The sequence below is a fragment of the Centropristis striata genome, chromosome 5, assembly GCF_030273125.1.
Source record: "Centropristis striata isolate RG_2023a ecotype Rhode Island chromosome 5, C.striata_1.0, whole genome shotgun sequence".
Classification (NCBI taxonomy): Eukaryota; Metazoa; Chordata; class Actinopteri; order Perciformes; family Serranidae; genus Centropristis; species Centropristis striata.
In genome coordinates, this window is record NC_081521.1 from 2,515,184 (window position 1) to 2,527,288 (window position 12,105).

Below are 12,105 nucleotides of genomic sequence, written 5' to 3' on the forward strand. Positions count from 1 at the left end.
TTTAGGCAGCTACATGGAACCTTAACTCTGCGTCGCCCCCTGGTGGTTGGAGGACTACGGGTGTAGAAAGTGCTTCATCAGATATGCAGGAGAGCCGCATTTTAAAATGGAAATATCCCCGACGATCAGGTGAATTTAATCATGGCGGCCAAAATCGTGTCTTTCTAAAGTCCAGTCCAGGTTCAACTGGGTCCCACAAGTTGTTGCAGCCATTTTTGGGTTGATACCATTTGTTACACACATTTGGTGCTCAATAATGCAATTTTGTTCATATTGAGAATGGATAAAAATGGTCAGAAATAACCTCCAGAATATAACATCAATAGTTAAAGACTTTGGAACAACAGAGAAGAATCCATGCTGAGATTTGGGTTCAAAAACTTTGATCATTTTGGAGATTTCTGTATTTTCAGCGATTGGATGACGAGCACTTCTGTTCTACAAACTGCTGAGAAACCTTCTTAATGTCAAAATATCGAGGAAAGCTGCTCATCCTCTGAATACTTCAGGTCTCTAGTTTGTGGTTGTAAAGTTTCATGAGACTCAATAAATGCCCTCACTGCCATGAACCGGCTCCTCCTGATGACTAACATCATCCCACACACATAATAAGCAAAAAGACCTAAAATGAGCACCAAAAAGAAATACAAAATTACCAAAAAAGATATATAATGACACAAAATTGACCAAAAAAGGCATAACATTAACAAAAACAGATGTAAAACTACCAAAAAAAATCATAAAATTTCCAAAAAAAGAGACAAAATTACCAACAGGAGATGTACAATTACCAAAGAGACATAAAATGACAGAAAAAGGAAATAAAAAAAAACATTAGATGACAAAATAAACGCAAAATCCCCCCCCAAAAACCCCAAATTACTAGAAAAATCCCACACAAAATGACCAAAAACAGCCGTAAAACGATCAAGAAAGACATAAAATTATCAACTGGCTCCTACTGATGACTAACATCATCCCACATGAAGAGAACTGGACTCACTGGATCCACAAGAGTCTCAGCTTTACACTGAGACCCAGTTTATGTCATTCAGCCTGTTTAGGGACCTCAGGATGCACAAATATTCACATACAGTAGGAGGAAATGGCAAATTAGTGCTACATGAGAAAAACTGGCCTTAAACTGCATGTTATCAGCATAAAGAGGAGACTTGTGGGAACACAGAGAGCCTGTTTTCATTCAGATAGCATGATGTCAGAGGTCACATGACCACTTTGAAAATCGCCAAAATAGTCTAAGTTTGCAGTATTTTTTCAGCAACTTCCTGACATAGTTTCCTAAAATGCTTGGCCTCTAGATTCCTTAGATCTTATAGTTTCATATGATATCATATTATATTTAGTAAACTCCTAAATTTGACTTCTGAATAGTAACAGTTGAGTCATAGAAGGTAAATAAACAGTCTGAGTGTTGTGTGAGATAATATATTTGCACCATTTGCAGCCACTTGTATCCTCAGCACCTGACTGGGCCATAAGTGTGTATATTTGTAGTGTGAATGGCTCCAGAGGGACTCACAGTGATAACTCTGCACAATCACAAACAGGAAGCCCGTCGTCCAATCACAACGCTTCAACATAATGACATCACATGGAGCTAAGTGAATTTCCCTAACAACACGTTTGTTTTCCCACACTTCTCCATCTGGCAGAATCTATCACCGTGGAAACGTTTGGGGATCGTATCCAGTCAGATGGAACAGGACTGAGTTCTGTCCCAGTAGTGGATCATAGTCTGAGATGTGCATAGACAGCTATGAGGAGACGAGGACAACATGAGCTCCTCTCTGTGTTTTCCATCATGCATGTTCAAACCTTCAGTCCCTCAACAGGTCACCTTCCTCCTGACTCCTCCTCTATCTGACTTTTATTCATCTGTTTATTATTATTAACAGTGGAAACTGAAAAGTCGGTTTGATTGTAACTGCTGCCCATTGAGATATTTTCCTCCTCCAACAATTAGGAAAAGAGATAATGGACTGAGAGACACAGAGAGAAAAGGAAAGACGGCTGGATGCTGCAAAGGTCCAAGATGGAGGGAGGGAACTGTTATGGATCTGTTTATCCATGCGTTGGATTTATTGGTCATTTTGTGTCTTTTTTTGGTCATTTTGTGGGTTTTTTTAGTAATTTTGTGTCTTTTTTGGTCATTTTGTGTCTTTTTTGGTCATGTTGTGTCTTTTTTTTATTCATTTTGTGTCTTTTTTGGTCATTTTGTTTCTTTTTTTAGGTAATTTTTTGTCTTTTTTGGTCATTTTGTTTCTTTTTTTTGGTAATTTTTTGTCTTATTGTGTAATTTTTTGGTAATATTGTGTCTTTTTTTGTCATTTTGTGTCTTCTGTGGTTTTTTTTGTTATTTTGTGTCTTCTTCTGTGTTTTTTTGGTCATTTTGTGTCTTTTTGTGTCATTTTTTGGCCATTTTGTGTGTCAAATGTGACCAAAGGTGTCAAATCTAACATATAAGAGGGTTCCATCCAGTTCTATCATTTTATACCAAATATATTTGAGCTTGTCTCCAGTTTTACTTTTTGTTTGGGTGACAATAAAGTTCACTTTGACTTTGACTTTGTTTGTATTACTTCATGAGAGAGACAGACAGGAAATACAGTGGAGTCAGAGGGGAAGACTTGCAGCAAAAAGTCCTCGATCAGACTGAAAACCAGCCCACTTTAAGGACTATGACTCAGTCCCCAGTCCTCTGGTGGCGTCCTCTTAGTTCTTGCATTAAGTTCAAGTCTCTATAAACTCTCCCACCAAGTGTCCACTAGCAGGGACCCTCCTCCTGACCTGAACCTCCTCTTTCACCACCATGAGCTAATTAACTCTCATTTCCTTCTGATGGGACCAGAGACCCGACTCAACTGGAGGGTTCTTCTCACAGAGTACCGACTCACTCAACATGTTCTGTTTCTCTCTGTTCTCCTCTCTTTATAGACCAGGGGGCTCAAACTGGCGGCCCGCGGGCCAATTGTGGCCCTCCTGACGATATTTTGTGGCCCCCACCTTGATATGAAAGTTTAATGTGAGTTTTATATGAATGGTGCTTTACCGTGTTGTGTGTGGAAGGTCCCTTTAATTACTTTTTATGGTAATTTTGTGTCTTTTTTTGGTAATTTTGTCTTTTTTTTAATAATGGTGTCTATTTTAATAATTTTGTCTTTTTTGAAAATATTTTTTGTGTCTTTTTTGATAATTTTGTGTCTTTTTTGAAAATAATTTTGTGTCTTGTTTAGTAATTTTGTGTCCTTGGTAATTTAAAAAAATAATAATTTTGTCTTTTTTAGAAGTCTTTTTGTGTGTCTTTTTTTTTAGTAATTTTTTGCTTTTTTAAAAATTATTTTGTATCTTTTTTGGTAATTTTGTGTCTTTTTTCAGTAATTTAGTGTTTTTTCAGTCGTTTGTCTTTTTTGGTCACTTTTGTATCATTTTTGGTCATTTTGTGTCTTTTTTTAATAGTAATTTGGTGTTTTTTCTGTCATTTTGTGTCTTTTTTGGTCATTTTGACACTGCCTCCAGCGGCCCCCAGGTAATTAGAGTTTTAGACCCCTGCTCTAGATCTTTCTCTATCTAAAAAAAACTTGTATTTTCTATAAACGTGTGTGTCACTGACTGCACCTGCAGCTTTTGGAACTGAAAGTTGTGCCACTTGATCTACTGTACTTTTGATATTTTTCTTGGGACAAAAGCATCTGTCACATAAATAAATGTGAATGTATCTAGCTGATATTACCTGATGTAAGAACACGTTGACAGAGTGATTTAACACATTTTACAGCTCCACAGTGACCTGCAGACTCTGTACTGGTAGTTCCCTCCATCATTAAACAGGTGAGCTGGATCCTTTGCCTTAAAAAGCTGATGATGCTGAAAATACTCCATTAGTCTGAGTTTCAGTGCCGAGCTTTACGGTTCCCCAAAGGTTCAAAGTGCAGTTAGAGAAAGAACTTTTAAAACACTGGTGTGCAGTTTTTGGTCATTTTGTCTTCTCAGTTTGTGTCTTTTGTTGTCTTTTTTTAGTTATTTTGTGTCTTTTCTGGTCATTTTGTGTCGTTTTTTTAGTCCTTTAGTCCAACATAAAATGTGATTTTGAATCTTTAACTTTTTTTTTTTAACTTTCAAAACACTATCATGCTCAATGAAGAATAAAAGTATACACCACTTGTCTTTTTTGGTCATTTTGTGTCGTTTTTGGTCATTATGTGTTGTTTTTTGTATTTTATGTCATTTTTTGTGTCATTTTGTGTTTTTTTGTGTCATTTTTTTAGTCTTTTTGTGTCTTTTTTTAGTCTTTTTTTGGTCATTTTGTCTTTTTTTAGTCTTTTTGTGTATTTCTTGGTCATTTTGTGTCCTTTTTTAGTCATTTTGTATCTTTTTTAGTCTTTTTGTGTCTTTTTTGAGTCTTTTTGTGTCTTTTTTTGGTCATTTTGTGTCTTTTTTTAGTCTTTTTGTGTATTTCTTGGTCATTTTGTGTCTTTTTTTAGTCATTTTGTATCTTTTTTTAGTCTTTTTGTGTCTTTTTTTAGTCATTTTGTGTCTTTTTAGTCATTTCGTGTCTTTTTTTAGTCATTTCGTGTCTTTTTTTGGTCATTTAGTGTCTTTTTCTGTTCTTTAGTCAAAAATAAAATGTGATTTTAAATATTTTGCTATCATGCTCAATAAAGAATTTTAAATGTGTCAAATGTGACCAAAGGTGTCAAATCTACCATATAAGAGGGTTCCATCCAGTTCTATCATTTGATACTAAATCTATGTGAGCTTGTCTCCAGTTTTACTTGGTATATTACTACTATTAGACCTACCTTTGTAGCCAGCAGCCTGGTCAGGTAGATCTCGGAGACCATCTTGCTGCCCCGGTCCCCCTCCCTCTGGTCCGAGTGGTCGTGGTTCTTCACCAGATGCCACAGTTTGGTTCCACTCTCCAGGTCGGGGGTGATCATGGGGGTTCTGGAGCGGAGGCTGTCTGGACTGCTGGCCGTCCTCAGCATGCTCTCTACAGACAGGAACATAAAAACAGAGTTATTAGGAAGAACTATGTCAGCTTTTGTTAGAAATCTTTTCATTCAGTGAACAAAAAAAAGGCTTATTTTCCTTATTAGAGACATTTTAATGGGGTTAGTTTTGTGTATTTATTATGCAGTAAAACAGGAAAGGTTTGAAAGAAAAATATTTCACAATGCAATTCAAAATAAATGTTGTATTGTAATGTTGTGGTCAAGACCGCACCAATCGAGACCAGAGAGTACAGAGACCAAGACAAGAAAGAGACTTGGTCTCAAAATTACCAAAAAAAGACACAAAATGACAAAAAAAGACACAAAATAGCAAAAAAAAGACAACAAAAGACACAAAATGACCAAAAAAGACACAAAATAGACAAAATGACCAAAAAAAGACACAAAATTACTAAAAAAGACACAACAAAAACCACAAAATCAGTAAAAAAGACACAAATGACTAAAAAGACACATAAAATGACCAAAAAAAGACACAAAATTACTAAAAAAAACAGACAAAATAACTAAAAAAGTCACAACAAAAGACACAAAATAAGTAAAAAGACACACAAAAAGACACAAATGACTAAAAAAAGACACAAAACAACTAAAAAAAGACAACAAAAGACACAAATTGACCAAAAAAGACACAAAATAGACAAAATGACCAAAAAAAGACACAAAATTACTAAAAAAGACACAACAAAAACCACAAAATCAGTAAAAAAGACACAAATGACTAAAAATACACATAAAATGACCAAAAAAAGACACAAAATTACTAAAAAAACAGACAAAATAACTAAAAAAGTCACAACAAAAGACACAAAATAAGTAAAAAGACACACAAAAAGACACAAATGACTAAAAAAAGACACAAAATAACTAAAAAAAGACACAAAATGACCAAAAAAGACACAAAATTACTAAAAAAGACACAACAAAAACCACAAAATCAGTAAAAAAGACACAAATGACTAAAAAGACACATAAAATGACCAAAAAAGACACAAAATTACTAAAAAAGACACAACAAAAACCACAAAATCAGTAAAAAAGACACAAATGACTAAAAAGACACATAAAATGACCAAAAAAGACACAAAATTACTAAAAAAAACACACAAAATTACTAAAAAAGTCACAACAAAAGACACAAAATAAGTAAAAAGACCTACAAAGACTCAAAATGACTAAAAAATAAACACAAAATGACCACAATTGTTCCACTAAACACACAAGAGCCAAATCAAACAGAGTCCCACTAGAATAAAAACCAGAGTTGATGACAGGATCACACACAATCACAAGATCACATTTATGTTGGTTTTTCTTTGTTTCTTTTTGGTTCTAAATGTTGATCCAGTAAGTCAGAATAAAAAATCTATCAAAAGTGGTGAATACAGGCAGGATGAAAGGAGTCCGACATGGACTAAATAGACCAAAACTCCAGAGAGTTAAAAAAAAAAGAAAAAGTTTTCAATCAGGCCGTAATACATGTTGAATCAAAAATTAATATTACTTGCAATGAGACATTTTTGATTGCAGTGTAGAAAGCTTTTTCCATTTAATTGTGTAATAAAAGTCACAAACGTAACTTCATCATTATTATTCATTCAGAAACCAAAAAACTATTACAGCCTGGATTCTTTTCCGTTTCACAGGTTATAAGGTAGAACTAAAAACATGTAGATTCTTATTATCTGACAAGTAAATTAACGAATAATCACCCAAAACTCAGAGCATTTCATTATTTTTTTCTTCCTCTTTTACGGAGTGTGACTCATCATCTCTGTCTGTTTCATTATTCATGGCGTGAGTGTCAAAGTTGATTAGAGAGAAACAAGGAGATGAATTTCTATGATTGTTCCATTTAGCATGGAGACATTTAGTGGGATTTAATGGGATTTTTGAACTGGGGGGACGAAGCTGTCAGTAGATTATTTTAAACTCAATGAGTTATTTTTCCACTCCGTGCCTAAACCAAAATGTGTTTTATTTAAATAATGTTTTAAATAAACTGTAGTGTAAACAAAAACCAACATATTAACATAAATAAATAAAAATAAATAAAATAACATTCATCCATCCACGGGCCGGGTCGCGGGGGCAGCAGGCTAAGAAGGGCATTCCATACTGTAAAGGAGAATAAGAGTTCTTCTATGTTTTATTTAAGGCGTCTTATTTTGACAGTCTTCTTGTGAACTATGTGGTGGATTCTGCTAACACATCCATGTGCTCTTATGGTGTGTTTAATTTACACGCAACGTTATTATAGTTAATGAAAACTAACGAAATAACGAAAACTAGAATTGAAAAAACATTTTCGTGAACTGAAATAAAAATAAAAATGAGTTTTTAAAACAATTATAACTAGCTGAAACTAACTAAAATTATAGTGAAAATGTCCTTCGTTTTCGTCTTTTGCAACTTTTTTTTTTATTTTGTGTATTTTTTTGGTGATTTTGTGTCTTTTTAAAGTAATTCAGTGTTTTTTCTATCATTTTGTGTCTTTTTTTGTAATTTTGTGTCTTTTTTGGTCATTTTGTGTATTTTTTAAGTAATTTAGTGTTTTTTCAGTAATTTTGTGTCTTTTTTAAATAATTTTGTTTCTTTTTTTGGTAATTTTGTGTCTTTTTTCTAAGTAATTTAGTTTTTTCTGTCATTTTGTGTCTTTTTTTGGTCGTTTTAATACTGCCTCCAGCGGCCCCCAGGTAATTTGAGTTTGAGAGCCCTGATCTATGTGCTGCGATGTAAATAATCTAACTAATAAACATTAATCCTCTGTTTTACCGACAATGTTTGTTACTGAAAGTGGGAGGGGGACGGATCGGCAACACTATGAGTCTAGGGGGACATACCCCCCCATTGATATACCTGGGGGGGGGGGGGGGTTAGAAGGACAGAAGAGGTGAGGAGATAAAAAGACAGTTGGTGATGCATGTTGCAGAGCCTTTATGTTTGGAGAGGGGGGGGGGGGGGGCTAAATGGACGGAGAGACAAAGAAGGTCAGGAGAGAGAAGAGTGAATGGAGAGTAATGGGAGAGGAGAGCAAGAGGCTGAAGGAGGAGGTGTCTACTGGTGTCTACTGGTGCTGACTGGCTTTGATTCAAACCATCAGGGCCACTGGTGGTTAGAAACACATCTTCCTCCTCCTCCTCCTCCTCCACACACACATCCATCCATCCATCCATCCATCCATCCATCCATCCATCCATCCACACCCAAAGAAAAAACACTTTCTATCACGACGTTAACAAAAAGAAACCGTTTATTATCTGACGTGTTGTTGTTACAGCAACAAGTGGAAATGTTATGGAAGGTCATTTTGTGTCTTTTTTTTTGGTAATTTTGTCTTTTTAAAGTAATTTTGTTTTTTTCCGTAATTTTGTGTCTTTCTTTTTTAGTAATGTTTCTTTTTTTTGGCAATTTGGGGTCTTTTTTTAAATAATTTTGCCTCTTTTTTTAGTAATTTTGTGTCTTTTTTGGTAATTTTGTGTCTTTTTTGTGTCATTTTGTGTATTTTTTGTGTCATTTTGTGTCTTTTTTTGGTAATTTTGTGTCTTTTTTTAGTAATTGTGTGTATTTTTTGTGTCTTTTTTGGGTGATTTTGTGTCTTTTTAAAGTCATTTAGTGTTTCTTCAGTCATTTTGTGTCTTTTTTTAGTAATATTGTGTCATTTTTTTTGGTAATTTTGTCTGTTTTAAGTAATTTACTTTTTTTTCTGTCATTTTGTGTCTTCTTTTTGTCTGGTGCTGAGTGTCTTTGATTCAAACCATCAGGGCCACTGGTGGCCAACATTTACCCGCTGATAAACACATCTTCCTCCTCCTCCTCCTCCTCCACACACACACACACACACACACACACACACACACATCCATCCCACATGATCACAATTAAACCATGAAGCAAACACGAACACCAAAAGAAAAAACATTTTTTTAAATATATTCCCTGTGAAGTAAAATAGCTGCAGCTGTGTATTTTAGCAGGGTGAGATGATTCATAAAAAGCAAAGCTTTGATTTGATAAATTTAATTTTCTCCAACATTCTCTCCACTAATCCAGTACTCAAACAGCGTAGGTGTCGTGTGATGCATTTATTCAAATGCTTCCATTCTTATTCAAGTCAAGACGCCTCCAGATAGAAAGGCTCAACTTCATACAATACAAGCTGAGGGTTTGTTGTTGAGGAGAGAGTGAAGCTACAACCAGGAGAACTTTATGCCTGTTTCAAGTGATGAATCCACACAGATTTTTTTTTAGTCTTTCAGCTTATCGCTTTGGTTTCCAGTCCGAAACTTAATTTTTTGGGTTCATCCACAACGTTCCTCATCAACGCTGTTTTCAGCTGCAGCTATTTTCATAATAAAAAGGACAAGCACACAACCTGCCCAGTACCAAATAACAGATACGAAAAATAATAATAATAATATTACATTTAATTTATATAGCGCTTTTCTAAGCAATTAAAGACACTTAACAGGCAATAGGGGTGGACAGGACAGACAGACAGGGATGGAATTAGAATTAGCCATCAACCCGTCCGTACATACACATAAACATACATACAATAAACTTCACAAATGGGCAAATATAGCAATTAACTGGTGAACGTAGCCAAAGAGCTAGATCTATAACTATATATTTCAGTTGGAGGTTAAGGTGGAGGATGGGTCAAACAAGCAGCGGACTTTCACCCAGGAGGGCGGGGTTCGTGTCCCATGTGAAATCAAAAGTAAACCATTTCTAACTTAAGTTACGTGAATCACGTTTTTGAACGTAACTTACGTTTTTTACGTAATGTGTGGCAGTCACCATGGTTATTATAGTTAACGAAAACTAACAAACAAAATAACAAAAACTAGAATTGTAAAAACATTTTCATCAACTTTTAGATAAAAAGTAAAAAATAAAAAAAAGATAACTAACTGAAACTGTTTTTTGTGGTTACAAAACAAACTAAAACTAACTAAAATTATAGTGAAAATGTCCTTCGTTTTCGTCTTTGTCAACTTTTTTCATCCGTAAACCTTTTTGGTTGATATGAAATCTATTTCATCTATCTGGTTTCATGATTTAATAAACTTATTGGGGCTGAGATGGATCACATGGATCACAAACATTTATTGTGACTTTTTCTAATCTGGCACCAAACAAATACCCCATTACAAAAACACTAAAACTAATAAAAACTAAACTAAAACTAATCATTTTTCCAAAAAACAAAAAAAAACTAATGAAAAATCCAAAACTATTTTAACTTTGGTAGTCACATGGCCCTTATCACTACCTCCTTTCTGGCATTTCCATACGTGTATTTACTGGTTAAAGTGTTTTTCACCAGATGTTTTTTGCCCTAAACCTAAGGTCTGTGGTTTTACAACATAAATCCACAGAAACTGCAGCCTTTTTTAACAATCACAGACCTCTTAGAACATGATACGTATAGTAATTTGTGGTACTGACGACTTCTTCTGCTGTTTCTGTTGGAGAACTTGTTGGTATTTCTCTACAGTGTCAAACAGAGGCAACATTTAAAAAACAAAATGTAGTTACTTTTAAAGAAAGCCCAGGCTGCAGTGAGTCTCTAGTCATCTAGAGATGATAGCAGCTGTGCAGCCTGAGGGTCACTACCCGCTTTGTTTCAAACAAGGGTCCAGTCTTTTTACTACACAGTCATTTATCTTCTAAATAGTTTAATTTTCCAGTGAAGTAAAGCATATTGATGGCGGGCCTCTGTCTATCGCTAACTGCCAGGTGTTCCCTCTCTCTCTGTCAGCTGGGGATCGAGGTGTCTACTTTAATGCCTGTCATTTACAGGCTGCTTGGAAATAGCCGTGGAATAGCCTTGGCCTCCGCTGATAGCAATGGATAAAAAGGATTGCCATTCACAAAGAATGGAGTCCAATCATGGCCACGATAAACAAAGAGAAAGAGGGAATGAAAGAGTGAGTGAGTGGGTTGGTTGGGGGAGGGGTGGTCACTGACAGATGGATTTAAATAGGAGGAGAATGGGAGTGGTACCGTATCTGCTGAGGCTCTTGGTGAAGGTGGAGGAGTTGGAGATGTTGTAGGCAGAGTTCTGCTTCGGCACCAGAGCGATCACTGAGCCGTCTGTTACCTGAAACACACAAATATTCACCGTGAATCCAATCTAAATGGTAAATGGAGTGCACTTATATTCAAAGCGACCCATTCACACACACATTCATACTGGTGGCAGAGGCCACCAGGGCACACTGGTGCCACCTGCCACCATTGGGAATTCATTCACACACCAATGAACAGAATCAGGAGCAATTTGGGGTTCAGTATCTTGCTCAAGGATACTTCGACATGTAGGCTGCCATGGTCGGGGATCGAACCACCAACCTTCCGGTTACTGAGCCACAGCCGCGAATGTGGCCTTTTGCTGGGCCTGTTGTGTGTTGTGTGTTTTGTGCGGTGCTTGTTGTTACCTGATAGTGAGCCAGTGTGTTGAGTCTCTTCCAGTCGTTGTCGATCTTCGTTGTGACGTCTTCATCCTGCAGAATAATTCTGGCCATCCGACCTTGACGCCATTCTACACAACAGAGGGAAAAGTTTCATTCAGACTTTTATTATCCATCCATCCGTCCATCCATCCAACTATTTATCATCCATCCATCCATCCATCCATCCATCCCTCCAACTATTTATCATCCATCCATCCACCCATCATCATCATCATTCATCCATCCATCCATCCATCCAACCAACCATTTATCATCCGTTCATCTATTCATCCATCCATCCATCCATCCATCCATCCAACCATTTATCATCCATCCATCCATCCATCCATCCATCCATCCATCCACCCACCAATAAATCATCCATCCATCCATCCATCCACCCACCAATAAATCATCCATCCATCCATCCACCAATAAATCATCCATCCATCCATCCATCCATCCATCCATCCATCCATCCATCCACCAATAAATCATCCATCCATCCATCCATCCATCCATCCACCAATAAATCATCCATCCATCCATCCATCCATCCATCCATCCATCCATCCATCCATCCATCCATCCACCAATAAATCATCAATCCA

General features: G+C 36.1%; 1 protein-coding gene across 2 annotated transcripts in view; it reads right to left on the reverse strand.

The window, feature by feature from the left end:
- LOC131971589 (plexin-A1-like) overlaps positions 1 to 12,105 on the reverse strand; it is a 409,823-nt gene that overhangs the window by 13,057 nt on the left and 384,661 nt on the right. For both annotated transcript variants that reach the window (XM_059333098.1, XM_059333099.1), the window contains 3 exons: positions 11,480 to 11,583; positions 11,046 to 11,142; positions 4,821 to 5,011 (listed from right to left, as the gene is read on the reverse strand). In XM_059333098.1, the coding sequence (XP_059189081.1) occupies positions 4,821 to 5,011; positions 11,046 to 11,142; positions 11,480 to 11,583 (392 nt within the window). The remainder of the gene's footprint in view (positions 1 to 4,820; positions 5,012 to 11,045; positions 11,143 to 11,479; positions 11,584 to 12,105) is intronic.